We start from the raw sequence: 19,951 nt of genomic DNA on the forward strand, positions 1-19,951 counted from the left end.
ATTGGTCTATTGACCCCCAAATAAGAAAGCTTGAAAAAAACAACACAAAACACAAAATGTTATTTCTTGTGGGGAAGGTATCAGTCTATTAAACTTGGTTTTCCTAGCAAAAGGAACTGCAATAGTTTGATAACTTTTCAGTAAACTATAAGATACTCCATCAGTACTTTCTTCATACACAAGAAGGAAAGTTGGACTGGTCAAAAGGGCAGCTCAAGATTTTGTGCAGATTCAAAGTGTTTTCCGTACAGTTTAACAGACACAATGCGGAACTGCTTCAGTGTCATGGAATATTCTGGAGCACACAGCCTGCAAGTGGAACCACAGAATCCAGGGTTTCATATGGAATCAAGTCTGAGAATAACAACACTGCCATGAACCTTTCAAAAAGTTATATTGTTTGAAACAAACATATGGTTTAGCAGTTCGTTTAAATGATCTTACAAAAGAGTGTGTTTAATCAAAGGACAAGAAAAAAAGAGGTAACAGATGCAAGTCAGCACTCCATATCCACAGATTCTACAACCCGAGATTCAAATATCTCCCTAAATTATTAAAAGAAATTCCAGAATGCAAACCTTGATTTTGTCGTTTAATATAAGGGACACCGTTATATTAGGTCATTTGATATAATGAGGTTTGAGCATCCAAGGGTTTTGGTATCCAGCAAATACTGTAGATAATTTCAGTATGTCTTCAGTCAATTGAAGGGGCTGAAAAGATGGTTCATATGAAGAAATTGGAACATAAGAAGAGCCATATTAGATAAGACCAAGACATATCTGGTCCAGTATTCTGTTCACACAGTGGAGAAACCAGTTACCAACTGAAAGGCCACAAGCAGAATATGACAGATGACTGCTCATTCTGGTAACATGCAAGAGAATTAGCAGTTGGGTGTTTCATAGTCTATTGCTGTTGCTACCAAATTACATTTTCAGATGTATTTTCTACTTTTCTAAAAAAAAAAAAAAAAGGCTCCTGGCAACTCACCAATCCCTTTGCAATTCACATTATAGAAAGCTCCTTTTTACATGTAAACTCTATATGAAGGAATGCTCACATTGCCAGTTGTGCATATTTCTTACTAACAAACTCTTTATCGCAAAAAAGCAAATATGATTTTGCTGACCATTAAAAGGGTTTTCCTGTCACTGGCACTGCATGCATGTGGCTAATCTAGGCATTATTCGTCTTTTTTATGTATTGTACACTGAGAAAGACTACATTATAGCAGACAATGAAGGGAAATTATTCAAGGAGAAAATGTATTAAAATATTTGATTAAGATGAAACTAACTACAAAGGGTTTGAATGATGTAAATGGGACAAACAAAGGATTCCATAATTATAAAAGATTCAGATTAAATATTCTCTTCTATCAGAACACAGTACAAGAATTGTTTCATGCTTTAAATACAGTATTCAACTACCAGAATTGAAAACCACAGATGTATAATTTCCACAAAGAATATCTAACAATATCAGTATTAATATAAATGTATCTTTACTTTGACTTTGAAAATATATCACTAATTGATCATAAATGTACCAGCAAGAAAGGCATAATAATTTATTCTAAAACTGAAAAAAGGAAAGTGAGGTCAGTGAGGTCCTTCCTACTGCTTGTAATACCTTTGGTTCACAAACCAATGAAATTAACATTTTCAAGAAGTTGAGAGGTGATTATTCATTTTTCACATAAATATACATTTCTTCCTAGATTATTCTGAGACAGTTGTGGTACAAACTAATTTTAAATTTGCTTTCAGCTCGCAATCTCTCAGAGCCAGTAATCTAAATTAGTCATTGTTCTAGTATCAATAAGTGTGATATCTACATTTTAGAACCTTTGAATAAACTGCCGGAGGTATGAGTAACTCCCATCTGGTTGGGAGGCTAAAGGATTCTGGTGCAATAAATGTAAGCTCCAAACATGTTAACAGATATAAGATAGCTACATCAAAATTATTTATTTTCAAAACAAATGGGCCACAAAATGGCAAATGTTGTTAAATCAGTAAACAGAAACAAAACTTCACAAAAATGTGTAAATCTGAAAACACTATGACTTAATTATGAATAGAAAATTATGTTATTCTGTTCTGTTCATACTTGAAATTGTTGACATTTCTACAAAATCTATATCTAGAGGACATGCTGGTTTCATTTTTTTCAACAGGAATCAACAGCAACATATGAGGGAGGAAGGTGTCAGTACCATATACGATCAGAACCTTTTAGGGCCCTTATTTATTAGTAAACCACAACAAATAGAGAATGCACATAACAGCAGTGGCTACTGACCAACAATGCTGATTATCTCCTGACAATCTGATAAAGAATAAAGATGGCTGAAGAATGGGGCCTTCATAACTCCAGACTAGAATCTTTGCTACTGAAAGATTCTTCTTTATGCCAAGTTTAGGTTCACATGTAGCTGCACCACAGGACTACAGAAAAGTACAGAAATGTTTAGAAGGTTATCTCACAAGTTCCAATAGGCTACAATGGAATACTATCACTCAAACCAAACTACCGGTACTTAAATTCTGATTTGACAAAAGAGTATGGAAAAACATTTGCACTGTGAGAGTTTTCTTAAGATAAACTGTGAGTTTAACTCCTTACCTATGTCCATTCCATTCTCATTCTTTGATAGTTTTCCATGTTATGTGAACACCTTTCCTTTCCAGCAGGCATTCAACCTGCCAATCTGTTAAAATGTGTAAATTTTCTTAGCGTGTTAGCCTGAACATATTTTTATGCTTCTTTGTTTCTGCCTTCCACTCACTGGCTTCATCTTACTGTTTGCATGTATTTGTCATATGCTTCCTTGAACATTTTCAATAAATAAAAGCTGGGTCAAATATTTTAATTAATAAACTTGCCATGCTCTTACCTCCATCTGCTTTTTCAATTCCCTTCCAGAAGAGCTGTCCTGAAGAGCCGGGTCCCGTTGTGATGCATCTGCAAGGACATTAACTGTAGCTTCTGCTTCTTGCAACCACTTGAAAAAACTTTCAAGGTCTTTGAGCAAGGCCTGCACTGTTTTCAGATCAGCCTCCAAGGCATTCTGCCTATTAAATGTTCTGCAGGGGGAAAGAACAACAACAACAATATCAGGAAAAATTAAAAAGGTATCAATTATCTAAAGTGATACAAGTTGTTTCTACAGTTGTTCTGAAGTAAAGTGCTGAAGGAGAGGTCTAAGAATATAATAAACCCACTTAAAAGATAAATAAATGGATTCAAGAGCAAATCAAGCCTAAATGCATGCTAAAAGTCAACCTGATATACTCTACTTTGGAAATCATAGATAACGTGGCTCAATGGAAAAGCTCAGTTGAGTGAAAATCTATTGATAGATTTGATCAAGGAATGCACAGTCTTGAGTCTGCCAGACTTAAACAGGGTACCTGATGAAGATTTCTGATTCCTAAGGTGTCCATAAGCCAAGGTCAATTTGATGGCAAAAAACAAATAGCAGCATGGTTGGTTCCTTAAGTATTTTAATATAGTATTTAATGTAGTACCACAGGTTCTACAAATTATATATGTATTGATTACAAATAGATAATACTAAGAGTTATTAAATTTCATCAATAAAGCCAAATAAAGCTTTGCTTACCACAAACAAGTTGTAAAATGACAAGTGTGACAAATTAACAACACAATTTTGGGAGACTCTCCAGGAAGTAAACCACTCCCTAATGTAGTCCATACTGTACAAACTGCAATGCTGTAAAAATAGCATATATGTTCTTTGTTTTGTTGCTTCCCGGGGGGTTCTAACCATTCTTAAAGGATGAGTGGTGGGCGGCTTCTGTATCCCACTCAACACTCAAGAGAATAGCTTGCTTAAATATTTTCAACTCTTTTCACCTTGACTGACTTTCATGTTCCTGCAAACATATTTATGCAACATGGCCAACTCAGGAAATTTAATTCTTGCATAAAATATTTTGGCATGCAAAAGGAACACGAAGTCTGTGGGTTGTATCCAATAAAGGACTTCTGCTGCTGGAACAGCAAACTGCAAAAGAAATGGGATGTTCAATTTCCCCAACTCATTGTCACACTTCACCACCACTATGCAACCTAAAAATATGCCTCTGTGAGGCTAGGAAAACATTTATGGCCAGTTTTCTGGTAACTCTTATATAAGGCCGCAGGAAGGTGGTGAGAAAAGTCCCAAAGCATTAAAAGGTCAGACTTTTATTTTTCCTTCACCAAGAATCTATACAGTGCATTGGGCCCTTAGTAGTCAATTATTTATTTGTTTGTTTATTTAATTTATATACCGCTCTTCTCCCCCGGGGGACCCTGGGGTTTTGGGGTTTTGTTCCAGGACATTCATGGATACCAACATCTGTGAATGTTCAAGTCTCATTGTATATCAGGAGAAAGACGGAATAAAAATAAAGTAAATAAATAAATTTTTTATAATGTAATCCCTTATATAAAATGGCAATGTCAAGGTCTGCTTTTTGGATTTTTTTAAAAAAGTTGTAGATGGTGGAATCCATGAATGGTGAATCCATGCATAACAGAGGGCTGACTGTAAAAGCCAGATTGTAGAACTGTGGAATTAAAAACATAATTTCTATATTATGTACCCCAAGTATTATATCCTAAAATGATCATATATTTTAACTTGGTTGTAAGAGATACTTTAATGTGGCTTCAGGAGCAAATACTTGCATTTGCAGATGGATTTCTGATATACACAAAAACGCTGAATATATCACATTTCTATTATCTGTTCAAAATGGTTTAAAAGTTGCCATTTGGCTTATTTTCAGGGGAATAATGCATAGTGCTTGGCACCCTTAGAAGCAATCATTAAGGTCCTCTCCATCTTTAATGTCAGGTCATTTGCTCTGTCAAGACAGATCAAAATTTTCTAAGGTATAACAAAATGGTTTTTAATCTGCGGGTATGAAGTACACATACACACACTCACACAAGTTAAGTGTGATGCAGTGATGTTCCTTCAAAATTGTCTTCAAATAAGCTATTTTTACCATTGAACCTAACATAAGCTTGATGCCAATCAACACCACTCCATATCTTAATTACTGTGTTGTAAAAAAATACTTTTTCATGAATATTTCTGCAGAACTGTACTAGGACTCATACCTTTTTAAAAAAACTCTCAGGTGATCTGTTTTATGAGCGTCACTGGGTTTTCTCACACAAGAATGTTTGCACTACTTAAAGTGTTACAAGTCGAACCAAAAAGCATGCAAGGATAAGATCGGATGTTCAAATAAAAGCAGGCTAAGTGTATCTATGGTCATTTGTATGTACTGTAGAAAGGCGGGAACGCCTTACAGACAGAATTCACTTCTACATTATAAGAAAGACTGATACATCTAATGACTACTACTCAATCCACTATCTTTTAACTCAATGCTCAACTCAACCATACTGAAGATATACACTTTGGAAATTTCATACTACTTGAGATCTCAGGAATTTAAATACAACATTTTCAACAGGACTGAAAATCATTTTGATATACATATAATTAATCAATTAAATTTGAAGCACTATATATTACAGTATCTTAATACAGATTGTTGTACCTTGTGAGGAGCAGAAGCAAATGCAACCACCTTAACAAAAACATTGATTAAAAGCTAGAAGGAAAGATCTTGAACATTTTAGTTTTTCATTCCCTATAAACACAAAAATATCAAAACAGCCTCAGAAATCAGTTAACAGTTACCATTATTTGTTTAACATTTACACAGAGAGACCAATTAAAATTGACCAAAGCTTCACTTGAGTAATCTCCCTACTAAATCAAGTAAAAGTGACAGCTTGGTCTTCACATTTCTGTGCTCCATTAACCACATTATCTAAGCACTGTTAAATAAGACTAATTCCTACATCAAATGTAGAGACAAATGTTTATCAAGTATACTACCAAAAAATATTAACTATTCACAACCAGGAGCTAACACAAATACTGTATATACTCTTGTATAAGTTGATTTCATGTATAAGTCAGGTTTTGGGGTCAAAATTATGGATTTTGATATGATGCATGGATAAGTCATTGTATGGAGAGGGGGAAGCACCAATGTTACTTCAAGGGACCAGCCATGCTTGGCCACTGTCAAATTCTACCCAAGCATTCAACCAGGACAGAATAAGCATTATAGCACTGAAAGCAGGGGAGATCAGTGCTTCTACGGGAGGGGATAAAAGGGAATCAGCTCAGATGAGGAAGTGATAGCAAGCAGCATGAGGGAGGGAATTTGGAGAGAGCTGTGACTTGTAAGAGGCCTTTAAGTATCACAACTGAATATATAAAGCCTTCCTGAGTTTGAATGAACAACTTGTGTGGTGTTCTGTGCTCTAGCAAATATTTTCCTGCCACAACTACATAGGGGAGCTTGTATCTTACTACTGAGTGCAAGGGAAGCTTCCAGGACTCTGTTAAGGTAACAGAAATCCCTAACACAATATTGGCACTGACCCATGATAAGTCAATCTAGAATTCTGGGGTTGCTTTTTGACCAAATTTTCTGGACATAAACGCAAGCATATAGGAACTATATTTATATCAAGTATTTAGAGAAGGGGGGGGCAACTATAAGACGTAGCAAAATTTTGACCTCACACCCTCCCAGCGAACTTCAAGGATATTTCTTATTTAACCCAGAAGTTGGGTGATTTTTTTTCCTTCTTGTTTTGGCTGCAAATTTGTCATTTAGAGAGGATCTTGTGGGATAAAAGGATAATGAGTGACAACTCTGCTCAAGCTATTGTTATTTGTGGCATTTTTTCAGCCAATTTGGGTCTAATTTTTAAAGTTTTAAAATTTTTAGGATGAACTTTGAACTTTTCTTATGGAAATTCAAAATAGGGATTTCTTGCATGAGGCCATTGGTCATTTTTATCCACCTTTGCTCCTGAGAAAAAGAAGCCACTTTCGTGAGATGAACGTGGTAATGATGCACTTTCAGCAGTTATAAAACAAACAAACAGGATTCAAAAGTCAACAACAGACCAACAACCTCATAAATATACTAAAGTAGAGAAAATAACACTTTGCATCCTGATTTCAACATACACAGTATGTCTTCAGTACTGAACTGTATTTGCTACAACTACAACAAAGCTTGTTATTTATCTTAGTTGGAATTGTTACTTTGTTACTCAACTCTTGTCTACAGGCGTGCTGCCTGGGAATGAGGAAATTCCCTTTTCACTACTGCAATGAGTTGTTCATTGATTTCAATATCACACATTGATTAATTTCTTCATTTCATATTATGCCTTTTTCTCACTATGGAACCCAAGCTATCTTATACCATAGGCTTAAACAAAATTAGAATAATAACTAGGCCAAAGGATTTTTTTTAAAAAAAATAGATAAATAAGAAATTCCATGTTGCAAAGCTTTAGTTGAGTACTGGTCAGTTTCCAGGCCTAATTCATGGTGATGGTTATGACATCTAAATCATAGAATCATAGAGTTGGAAGAGACCTCACGGGCCATCCAGTCCAACCCCCTGCCAAGAAGCAGGAAAATCACATTCAAGGCACGCCCGACAGATGGCCATCCAGCCTCTGCTTAAAAGCCTCCAAAGAAGGAGCCTCCACCACACTCCAGGGCAGAGAGTTCCACTGCTGAACAGCTCTCAAGGTGAGGAAGTTCATCTTAATGTTTAGGTAGAATCTTTTTTCATGTAGTTGAAGCCATTGTTCTGCATCCTAGTCTCTAGGGCAGCAGAAAACAAGCTTGCTCCCTCCTCCCTATGACTTCCCCTCACATATTTATGAAGCCCTGAGTCTGTCTGACTATTATCTTCAGATGAGAGCTTTTTCTTAAATCCATGATCATCCCAGGTATGTTTCATGAAGAACACAGGAGAAAGACTTTCTGACAGATGTCCCACAATCAACTAGATTGGCTCCTCTTCTGCTCTTTTCCCAGTCAAATACCCTTCTATTTAAATAGGTATTTAGCTGAATGGGAAAACCAACTGCAGCAGAATAAAGATGAAAATCAACAGCGTGCCAGAACTTGAAACCCGTCAGTTGTCTTCTCCTCTAAACCTGAAAGAACTCAGAGAAGCCATCAAGCGATGTAAGACTGGTAAAGCACCTGGCCTAGTTGACCTGATGATGGAGCAAATCAAACACTTGGACCCCAAAGCTGAAAACTGGCTTTTGAAATTCTACAATCAATGCCTGGCACACAAACAGATTCCCAGAGCATGGAGGAAAACTAAGATCATTGCCATTTTAAAACCTGGTAAAGATGCCTCCAATGACAGGAACTACCATCCAATCTCCCTCTTATGTCATCTATATAAAGTCTATGAGAGGATGCTATTAAATCGACTAGGACCTGTTATCGAACCCAAGCTTAATGCACAACAAGCATGTTTCAGACCAGGGAAAAACTGCACAGGTCAAATTCTTCATCTGACTGAGCATATCGAGGAAGGCTATGAGAAAGGCTGCATTACGGGAACAGTTTTTGTGGACCTTACGGCAGCCTATGACACGGTGCAACATAGAAAAATGCTGCATAAAGTCTACCATATCACCCAGGACTTTGACTTTACAAAAACTGTCCAGACCCTGCTAGAAAACCGCAGCTTCTATGTGGAGTTTCAGGGCCGGAAAAGTAGATGGAGGAGGCAAAAGAATGGTTTACCCCAAGGCAGCGTTCTTGCACCGACCTTATTTAACATCTTCACGAACGATCAGCCACTACCACCACTCACAAAGAACTTTATATATGCTGATGACCTTGGCCTCACAACACAAGCGAAAGATTTTGAAACAGTTGAAAACCAACTCACTAATGCCTTGAAAGATCTCTCCAGCTACTACAAAGAGAACCACCTGAAGCCTAACCCTTCCAAGACACAAGTGTGTGCTTTCCACCTACGTAACCGTGAAGCCAACAGGAAACTGAAAGTAACTTGGGAAGGCCAAGAGCTCAAACACTGTTTCCATCCTAAATATCTTGGTGTCACCTTAGATTGAACACTAACATATAGGAAACACTGCATGAACACCAAGCACAAAGTACAGTAGAGTCTCACTTATCCAAGCTAAATGGGCCAGCCGAAGCTTGGATAAGCGAATATCTTGGATAATAAGGAGGGATTAAGGAAAAGCCTATTAAACATCAAATTAGGTTATGATTTTAGAAATTAAGCACCAAAACATCATGTTATACAACAAATTTGACAGAAAAAGTAGTTCGATACGCAGTAATATTACGTTGTAATTACTGTATTTATGAATTTAGCACCAAAATATCATGATATATTGAAAACATTGACTACAAAAATGGCTTGGATTATCCAGAAGCTTGGATAAGCGAGGCTTGGATAAGTGAGACTCTACTGTAGCTACATGCAACAACATCCTGAGGAAACTGACTGGCAGCGCATGGGGTGCAGACCCACAAGTAATAAGAACATCAGCCCTGGCCTTGTCTTTCTCAACTGCTGAGTACGCCTGTCCTATCTGGCACAAGTCGGCCCATGCGAAGCAGGTGGACATAGCACTGAACGAAACATGTAGAATAATTACAGGATGCCTTAAACCTACACCTGCTGATAAACTCTACAAGTTAGCTGGTATTGCCCCTCCTGACGTGCGATGGGAAGTTGCTCCTAACTGCGAGAGAAATAAGGTCAAACATTGTGAAAGCCACCCACTGCATGGCTATCACCCTCCTCCCACCAGACTCAAATCAAGGAAGAGCTTCATGAGAACCACCACTCCTCTTGATGTTCCTCCAGCAGCAGCAAGGGTGTCCCTCTGGGCAGCTAAACCTGGTAATTCTAACTGGATGGCCCCCCATGAGGGTCTTCCTCCAGAGGCAAACCAAGAATGGGCAACTTGGAAGTCCCTGAACAGACTCAGAAGTGGAGTGGGCAGATCTAAAGACAACTTGGCAAGGTGGCACTACCTGGAGTAATCCTCCACCTTGTGCGACTGTGGAGCAGAACAAACAACTCTGCATATGTTTGCTTGCCCACAATGTCCTGCCTCATGTACAGAGGAGGAGTTGCTTAAAGCTATGGACAATGTGGTTGCTGTTGCCCACTTTTGGTCTAAAACTATTTAGATGCTTGTGATTTCCTCCCCCCCTCCCCCCAAACATTTTAAAATGTAATTTGTTATGCAATCCTTTTGACACAAAATAAATAAATAGCTGTTAAGTGGCTATTGTAGAAGAATATTTCAATGGGCTTGCTTTATCTTCATATTATATTTGACATTATTCAAATTTTAATGGAATTTCTTATTTATCTATTTTTTAAAAACAAAAACTTTGGGCTACTTATTATTTTGTGTTTAGAGTTGGGTCCATGCAAGCTAAAAACATGCATCTATAGGGGGAATACAACCCACTCTAGCACAAACTGAATCCCTATTCCCAGATATGACTTTCAACAGGCCAGAAGCAATTCTGTCTAATCTGGATTAAGTTTCACTCTGTTTGCCTCATTTAATGTATACTGGCCACAGACAGTATAAAATATCTTCTTTTATATTTGAAAAGACAGAAAGAGTCTGGACATTATTAGCATAGAAATTATTTCAAAATCTTAATGAGAAGACATCATTTTAAACATCCTTCTAGCATTAACTTTCCTCCCCAAAACAAAGAAATTAAGTAGAATGTATCTATTTTTTTACCAAAAAAAATCTAGACAGATTACAGGAAAAGTCTATGAGACCAGAGACAAGGAATGTCAATGCTTAAATTGAGAGTACAGTGATAGGCATGAATTACCACGATCTTAACTTTGAAGCACAAGCAATTATCGTCCACTGTGTAGCAAACCTCATATTTGAAAGGGCAATCACATTTAATGCCAGTAGTTTTAAAATACTACAACAAGCAGGTACAGTTTGAATTGTTTGACTTAAAAACTCTACAGAGTTAGAAGCTGCTTCAGCTTTTCATTATTTTCAGGGCCTTTTTATTCCATCTTTCCTTAGAAAATAAGGGAATGCACAAAAAAGTACAAACCTACCACAAAAGAGACAAAACTTCAATTCCTGAGTATACTAAAGCTATCATATATTAGAAGAATTAGGGAAGGCAAACTCTTACAGTACAGGATTCATGTATTTATTTACTATATTTCTACCCTGCTCTATCTCACCCCAAAGGGGACTCAGAGTAGCTTCCAGTTAATTATTATTACCACCGTTTTGGCAATTATTCAATGCCACATAATAGATAAGGGAAACAATATATAACACAATTAAATAAAAAATCAATAACCATATAAATATAATTAAAACCATTAAAACATGTTAAAACATAGCACCAATCCCATAATCATCATCCCAGCTGCTTCAATTATGTCAGTACTGTGGAAGTATATGACACTATATGCTACTCCCCAGCCAAGGGACCACCACCGAGAAGGCCCTGCAGGTTCATAGAGGGAGATATGTTCAGACAGGTAAGCTGGGCTGGAACCGGTTATGGGTTTATAGGATAGAAACCAGCACTTTGAATTGTGCTCAGTAGCAGACTGGCAGAATGGCAGCCAATTGAGCTGATGTAACAGGGGGGTTTATGCTCTCTGTACGCTGCTCTGGTGAGCAACCTGACTACCGCCTATCAGATTACTTAATGCTTTTGAACCGTCTTCAAAGGCTACCCTACATAGAGCGTATTGCAGTATTCTATTCAAGATGTGATGAGATCATGGACTATTGTGGCCAAATCTGGCATCTCAAGGTATGGGCGCAGTTGGTGCACAAGTTTTGTGCGAAAGCTTTCCTGGCCAACACCGAGACCTGAGGCTCCAGGCCCAGTGAAGAATCCAGGAGAACTCCCAAGCTGCAAACCTGTGATTTCCATCCAGCACAGGCTGCAACCCTATAACCTGTTCAGCCTTACAACTGACCAGGAGTTTTGTCTGGATTCAATTTCAATTTGTTCACCCTCATCCAGATAGTCACAGCTGCCAAGCACAGATACAGGACCTGGACAACCTCCTTAGCAGCAGGTGGAAAGGAGTGATAAAGTTGGATGTCATCTGCGTCAGATGGCATCAAACTCCAAAACTCTGGATGATCTCTCCCAGCAGCTTCATGTAGATGTTAAACATCATGGGGGACAATACTGAACCCTGTGGGACCTCACAAAACAATGGCTGTGGGGCCAAGCATGTATCCCACAACAACATCTTCTGGGAGTGACCCTCGAGGAAGGACCGGAGCCACTGAAGAACAGTATCTCCAAGTTCCATTCCCGCAAGGTGCTCCAGAAGGATACCATGGTTTATGGTATCGAAGGTTGCTGAGAGATCCAAGAGAACCAACAGAGATACACTCCCCCTGTCCAGTTCTCTGCGTAGATCATCCACTAAGGAGACCAAGGCTGCCTCAGTTTCATGACCCAATCTAAACCCTGACTATGACAGATCTAGATGATCATTTTTTTTCCAAGAACACCTGGAGTTGTGAGGCAACCACACATTCCAAGACTTTACCCAAGAAGGGGAGATTGGATATTGGTGGAAAGTTGTTCAATTGAGTGGGGTCCAGTGATGGGTTTTTTCAACAACGGTTTTATCACAGCCTTGTTTAGGCTGGCTGGAATCTTGCCTTCCCATAGGGAGGCATTAAGCACCACATTCACCCACTCTGCCAAACCCCCTCTGGCCTGCTTTATGGGCATTTTCTTTCCACACATTGCTTGCCTCATTGTGTGGCATTCCTAGTGGAGAGAACCTTTGTTCAAGAATCAATAGTATTGTAACAAGAAAGAAAAATAACATTATGAAGATGATAACAATGATATGCATCCACGAACACAGACTCCCTTCTGTATAATGAACTTGCCTTGTGATCTCAGATTTTTTGTGTAAAGGTACTACTCCCAAGTGACAGTTTTTATCCAAGTGTTTGCATTTTCAGTGTTTGTTTTCTTTAAACTGCTTGCTCACTTTTGTCTGCTAGGCTTCCTTTAACATAAATTTAAAGGCACTGAAATCAATTACTGAATCCCAGTACAAATTACTTCATGCTGAATCACCTCAAATTTGTTGGCCAGATTTTTAACCTTCAGGCCAAAAGAAATTAGTCATATCCTACTATAGCATTATATCTTACATAAATTTTAAAAATGCTACAAGTATCACTATTTGAAAGAAACAGTTATGAAACTAATGAGTACAATCATAGAACAATTCCTGTATCCATGGAACATATACATATACAGTTTCACTTGTTCATGATTTTCTTTATTCAATCATTCAGTTAGGACCACCTGTACAAGCTATACCCTCTTCTCGGTACTTCCATCATTGAAAATTATAGAATTTACTATTAGTTGCAGTATCATATATCTATACAAAGTCAGTAAACCTATCACCCTGTGTATACAACAAGCATATTTTATTCTCTGAAGTTGTCAGGTTCGAATGATGATTTGAAATAAACACATTTCAGGCCAGGAACAGTTTGCAATTCACACAGAAACCCCAAGATCATGATCCACAATGAAAGAGAGTTAATAAATTGAGCTCACAAAAAGAACAAGAATGAAGGAAATTCCAAAAGAGAAAACTCTCCTGTCTTAACATAGTGAAAGTGACAGCATTGGTGGAACATGCAGACTCATGAAAAAGCAGACATGAAATCAAACCATCCACACATCTCTAGAGAATGTCCCTTTCAGTGTAAAGTAAAACAATTCAAGGCAATAAAAGAGCAATAGCTGGAGGCAGAAAGCATTGTACTTTACAAAAGAGCAATTGTGACTGAACAGCAAAAACTTTATTTGCAACCTGGAAAAATCACCAACTTTTTTCTTTCAGGGTCAACCAAGGGAAGGCTCTGTAAACTTGAAAAAATAAAAATAAAAACATCAGAACCATTTCTCAATGTATAATCCAGATCTTCCGACAGAGCAGCGTTTCTCAAACTGTGCTCCTCCGGGTGTTTTGGACTTCAGCTCCCAGAAATCCTAACCAGCTCACAAGCTGTTAGGAATTGTGTGTTGCGCCTCAGCACTGATTCACCTTGCTCTAAAACACGCTTCACCACAGCAGGTTTTGATTTTTCCCCACTTTATTGATTAAAAAATAGCAAAACTTAATAAAGAGCCGTAAAGAAAGCAATAATCCGATTGCAAAGGCAATCTACAGAACACAGTTCAAAGTGTTCGTAGATACAGTAGAATCTCACCTACCCAAGCTAAACGGGCCGGCAGAAGCTTGGATCAGCGAATATCTGGGATCATAAGGAGGGATTAAGGAAAAACCTATTAAATATCAAATTAGGTTATGATTTTACAAATTAAGCACCCAAACATGATGTTTTACAACAAATTTGACAGAGAAAGTAGTTCAATTCGCAGTAATGTTATGTTGTAATTACTGTATTTACGAATTTAGCACCAAAATATCACGATATATTGAAAACATTGACTACAAATATGGCTTGGATAATCCAGAAGCTTGGATAAGCGAGGCTTGGATAAGTGAGACTGTTGTGACTGCGCCTTCGGGGATTATGGTTGATGGGGATGGAATTCGAAGAGGAAGAAAAAACCCTCGTGATGAGGGTTCACTGGAGGAGTTGCGCAGGAAGCGACTTAGAGAGCTATATGGGGGATCTTCTGAGGAAGATTCAGATGGGGAGATGGATGCTGAGGAACAGGTGGTGGCTGGGGAAGCGGGCACTGAATGGGCACAGCCACCGGAGATGTCTGGGGATTTGGGGTCTATGGATACTTCTGAACCTGGGGTTTCTGCAGGAGCTGATCCCAATTGGGATGCTTGGAGAAGGGAGGATGGTTCTTTAAGTGTTCATGGGGCTAAGTGTGGGCAGGATGATTGGGACTCCGACGAATTGCTAGGTACTCCAGATCCACGAGCTCTAGCTGTGTGGAGCTCAGACTCTGAGTAGATTTGGGATACCTGGTGTTTGGGTGTGAGTGTTTGGTCACCCAGGAGGAAGGGGAATAAAATGGGAATGTTTGGCCACTGCACTTTGCGTGTGGCAAGGTGTTGCTGAGGCGCCATTGGGATCTCTGTGTTTCCATGAAGACTGGACTTGGACTATGATTTGAATCTGCTGTTATCACCTAGCTTGGCTCTCGCTGTGTCTTATCGTGGACCTGTTTTGGATGACTGCACCCTCTTCAGACCTTGGATCGGAATTTGACCTTGCTACTGCCTTCGCCCTGTGATTGATGATTACTATCGGCTTTTAACTCCTGGCTTGCTCTTTGGACACCGCTGTTATCTCCTGACCTGACCTTGGAATCCCGGACGACGTCTTTTCACCATCCTTTTGGAGCCTTCGGCTTTATCCACATTGTGGAAGCAGTCTACTGCATTCTTAGTTTGTTTGTTTGTTTCCTGACCAATTTGGTGTTTTCTTTTGGGAACTGTTCCTTTGAAAACTACAGAGCCGGCTGGCAGGGCTTGGACTCAGAAAGTGCAGTTTGCACTAAGTTTGTTTAGCTTTGTTTTTACCTGCTTGTGTTGGTGAATTATATTTTTGTTTGAACTGCTCTTGAAGCACTGATAGTGAAGTGTTTCAAGGTTTTTTCTGTGTTAACATTACTTTTTGGCTTATCTGCTGAATAAACTCTATTTTTGTTCGCTAATTGGCATCTGACTCTTGACAGAGACTCTACTGTAATAGTTTGAAGTCCCAAAAATAGCAGAGCAGTTCTGAGGAAACAAGGTAGCATGAGCTTCAAAAGTATAATCCAAACACAGATTCTAGACATGAAACAAAGCAAGATAATATTTCCATGAACCGAGACAAGGCAAGAGTTGAGTCTCCAAAAGCAATGTTGCTCTGTCTGAAATCTTCCCCAATTTCACCCCTTTTTAACAATTCTTGCAAGCTAGAAACACATTCCTCTGAGCTGGAAAAGAAGATCCATCTAGAGGCAGCTGCCTAATATATTATTGTTGCTCTGGAAAGTGTTTACATTAGAACTTTTATCTAGGACATAACCTTAAGTAGGACTTGTGCATGCCTCTGACACCATTGAATTTTTCTTTGACTACCATGTGACACAGCCACGTTATTTGTTTCAGTTATGATGAAGCAGACATGAACAGATTTTTTCCATAACAGATCTCACGAGCTTCTAGCATTACACCAACTTGAAGTGAACCTAAATTAGTTATCTTCTTTTGATAATTTCTTCAAAAGATTTTGGGAATGTTGAGCATTTCAGGAAATATTACCCCTGTTTTCATAACTGACATTGTTTAACCTCAGTGATAATGTAGGCTATCATATAAAAAAGGAAAAAGGAAGAGAGGTCGACCAAGGGCGAGATGGATGGATGGTATCCTTGAAGTGACTGGCTTGACCTTGAAGTAACTGGGGGCAGTAACGGCCGACAGGGAGCTCTGGCGTGGACTGGTCCATGAGGTCACGAAGAGTCGGAAACGACTGTGCAATTGAAGAAGTAGTAGCCATAGAAAAAAATCACTAGAGCCCTCCTTTCAAACAGGCCCCTGTTCACCTTGGATCAGGAGTTTTAAAGTGTACACCTTGGTCTTCTCTTATTTCAATGTTTGATTAATCTTCACTAGAGCAAGGAAGGAAGAGGTAGTCTACAGAACACGCATTTCTACTGGGGGCAGAATTTGTAACAATATAAATAATAATGGTTCTTTTGCCCATTACAAATAGGGAAAATTTCAAACCTGCCATTAACTTAGGTGTAACTGATATGGTGATAAGAAAGCAGTCAGTTTAGATTGCATAAAGATTCCTAGCTGATCTTATATTTTGAACATGTGGAATATGTACCAAGTATATCTATATATATAAAAGAGTGATGGCATCACGGCAATTCACAAAACAACAAAAGTACAGGCCCCCCAACCTCAAAATTTGACAACACAACCCATCATCCACGCCTCAAGGTTGATACAACAAAAAGAAAAGAAAAATAAAGTCCTAATTAGAGGGAGAGCAATAATTTTTTTATCCAATTGCTGCCAGTTTAGAGGGCTAATCTCTGCCCACTTGGTTGCCTAGCAACCAGCCAAGGGACAGCCAGGTTTCAGTTAGGGGACAGGCAGATTTAGGCCTCACTTAGGCTTCTTCCACAGATTATCTAATTTGCACTGGAATATATGGCAGTGTAGACTCAAGGCCCTTCCACACAGCTATATAACCCATTTATAATCTTATATTATCTGCTTTGCACTGGATTATCTTGACTCCACACTGCCATATAATCCACTTCAGTGTGCATTTTATACAGCTGTGAAGAAGGGGCCTCAGATAATCCAGTTCTGAGCAGATAATATAAGATTAGAAATATACAGTAGAGTCTCACTTATCCAACGTAAACAGGCCGGCAGGATAAGTGAATATGTTAGATAATAAGAAGGGATTCAGGAAAAGCCAATTAAACATCAAATTAGGTCATCGTTATACAAATTAAGCACCAAAACATCGTATTATACAACAAATTTGACAGAAAAAGCAGTTCCATGCGCAGTAATGCTATGTAGTATTTACAGTAGAGTCTCACTTATCCAACACTCGCTTATCCAACGTTCTGGATTATCCAATGCATTTTTGTAGTCAATGCTTTCAATATATCGTGAAATTTTGGTGCTAAATTCATAAATACAGTAATTACTATATAGCATTACTGTGTACTGAACTACTTTTTCTGACAAATTTGTTGTCTAACATGATGTTTTGGTGCTTAATTTGTAAAATCATAACTTAATTTGATGTTTAATAGGGTTATCCTTAATTCCTCATTATCCAACATATTCGCTTATCCAACGTTCTGCCAGCCCGTTTATGTTGGATAAGTGAGACTCTACTGTACTGTATTTACAAATTTACCACTAAAATATCACAATGAATTTAAAACACTGACTACAAAAGCATTGATTATGAAAAGGCAGACTGCGTTGCATAATCCAGAACATTGTATAAGCGAATGTTGGATAAGTGAGATTCTTCTTTAATATGAAATAATTACTGGGATAGAATAATGCAGAACAATATAATCTCTAAAACCAGGACAGTAAATAAAGACCAACAGTCTGAAAGCAGGGAAATTGGAAATTCCACAAAGGAAAAAATCAGGGCCAGCTAACACCTCCCAACAAAGTATTCCCATCATCAAAGTCTGGCAAATCCTGTTTTCTCAGGGCCACAGACAGTAGAAGCACATAAAATATCGCAAACAACATCACTCTGAAAACAAGGGTATTCCAGACAGGAAACAATCAGGGCCAGCTAACACCTCCCAACAAAGTATTCCCATCATCAAAGTCTGGAAAATCCTCTGTTTTCTCAGGGCCACAGACAGTAGAAGCACATAAAATATCGCAAACAACACCACTCTGAAAACAAGGGAATTCCAGACAGGAAACAATCAGGGCCAGCTAACACCTCCCAACAAAAAATTCACTCAGGGAGGAAACAGCCAGGCTTTAAAGCTGCAAGGCCATTACATCCTAATCATTTTTCCTAATTGCAGCATTCATACTTGCCTCCAACAAACAAACAAAAAACCAATCAGAAATATTGTATATTCACAACCTTTAGGAAATAATATCCCCTGATGGCGCAGCGTGTTAAAGCGCTGAGCTGCTGAACTTCTGGACTGAAAGGCCACAGGTTTGAATTGGGAGAGCGGAGAGAGCCCCCACTGTTAGCTCCAGCTTCTGCCAACCCAGAAGTTCGAAAACATGGAATTGTGAGTGCATCAATAGGTACTGCTCCGGCGGGAAGGTAACGCCGCTCCATGTAGTCATCCCACATGACCTTGGAGGAGTCTACGGACAACGCCGGCTCTTCGGCTTAGAAATGGAGATGAGCACCAACCTCCAGAGTAAGACACGACTGGACTTAATGTCTGAGGAAAACCTTTACCCTTGACCTTAACTACCACCAATTCCTCAATACTTTATTTCCCATACCACCAGACTTCGCCACAGCAACGCGTGGCCGGGCACAGCTAGTATATATATATAGAAAGAAAGAAACAAATATTTGGGAAACCCAAAATCTATTGACACATACCTTTGCTTCAGATTAATCCATGAGGTATTCAAATGATCCATGATTTCCTTTACTTTTCTTGTATCGTCACTATTGTATTCTTGAATAAGTTTATTGGAAAGATCATTGAATGGGTTCATCTTTGCATCACCCTTCTCTAGATCTTGTATCAACATCTAAAAGGCAAAAATATCATAATCAATATCTACAAGCAAAGGAAAACAACACTTCTGGAAACCCCAGAATAAAACGAAAACGCAAAGTGTCCTTCCACTCCCTTTTTGATCAAATACTATAACTTCATATATTTCAGTAAACTACCTGAAATGAAAAAAACTAGGAAAACGAAAAGAGTATTTGCTCATAGTGACATCAATTTTTTATTTCATTAGCAATGTGAACCATAAGGAATGTCACCCAGATTCTCCAGTTTACAGAAACCCATCTATACCCCAAACATCCTGAGCAGTAGAAGGTAGGAAAGTAATTTGATCCACATCCACTGCTAAAAGGCATTCAGGTCAATATGTTGTCACACACATGAACAAACAATCTCTCTCTCTCTCTCTCTCTCTCTCTCTCTCACACACACACACACACACACACACACAGGACCATAGCCAGAAAAAAAATGGGGGTGGGGGGTTGAATTTTTTTTTTTTTAGCGAATCATGAAGAGTAGTTCCATACCGCAAAATAATTTAGAAATCAGGCTCCACTGACGCTTCAGTGGACACTCACAGGGATTTGGTTAATCAGTTAAAATCCATGAGTAAACCAGGTTTTTTTTAAAACCTGAAAAATTTCGGGGGGGGGGGGGTGAGGAAAAGTTTTCCTAGCAATACACGTGTGGGCATGTACTGAATGAGTCTGAAGAGAAAATTACAACTGTGGAGGCTAATCTATCTTATAATGAATTGCA

At 38.6% G+C, this 19,951-nt stretch overlaps 1 protein-coding gene across 3 annotated transcripts in view; it reads right to left on the reverse strand.

Moving 5' to 3' along the window:
• The window catches only part of utrn (utrophin), a 456,383-nt gene that overhangs the window by 233,267 nt on the left and 203,165 nt on the right, over positions 1-19,951 (reverse strand). For all 3 annotated transcript variants that reach the window (XM_062977769.1, XM_016998724.2, XM_062977776.1), the window contains 2 exons: positions 19,051-19,205; positions 2,903-3,092 (listed from right to left, as the gene is read on the reverse strand). In XM_062977769.1, coding sequence (XP_062833839.1) covers positions 2,903-3,092; positions 19,051-19,205 — 345 coding nt within the window. The remainder of the gene's footprint in view (positions 1-2,902; positions 3,093-19,050; positions 19,206-19,951) is intronic.

Source organism: Anolis carolinensis, chromosome 1, assembly GCF_035594765.1.
Source record: "Anolis carolinensis isolate JA03-04 chromosome 1, rAnoCar3.1.pri, whole genome shotgun sequence".
NCBI classification, from domain to species: domain Eukaryota; kingdom Metazoa; phylum Chordata; class Lepidosauria; order Squamata; family Dactyloidae; genus Anolis; species Anolis carolinensis.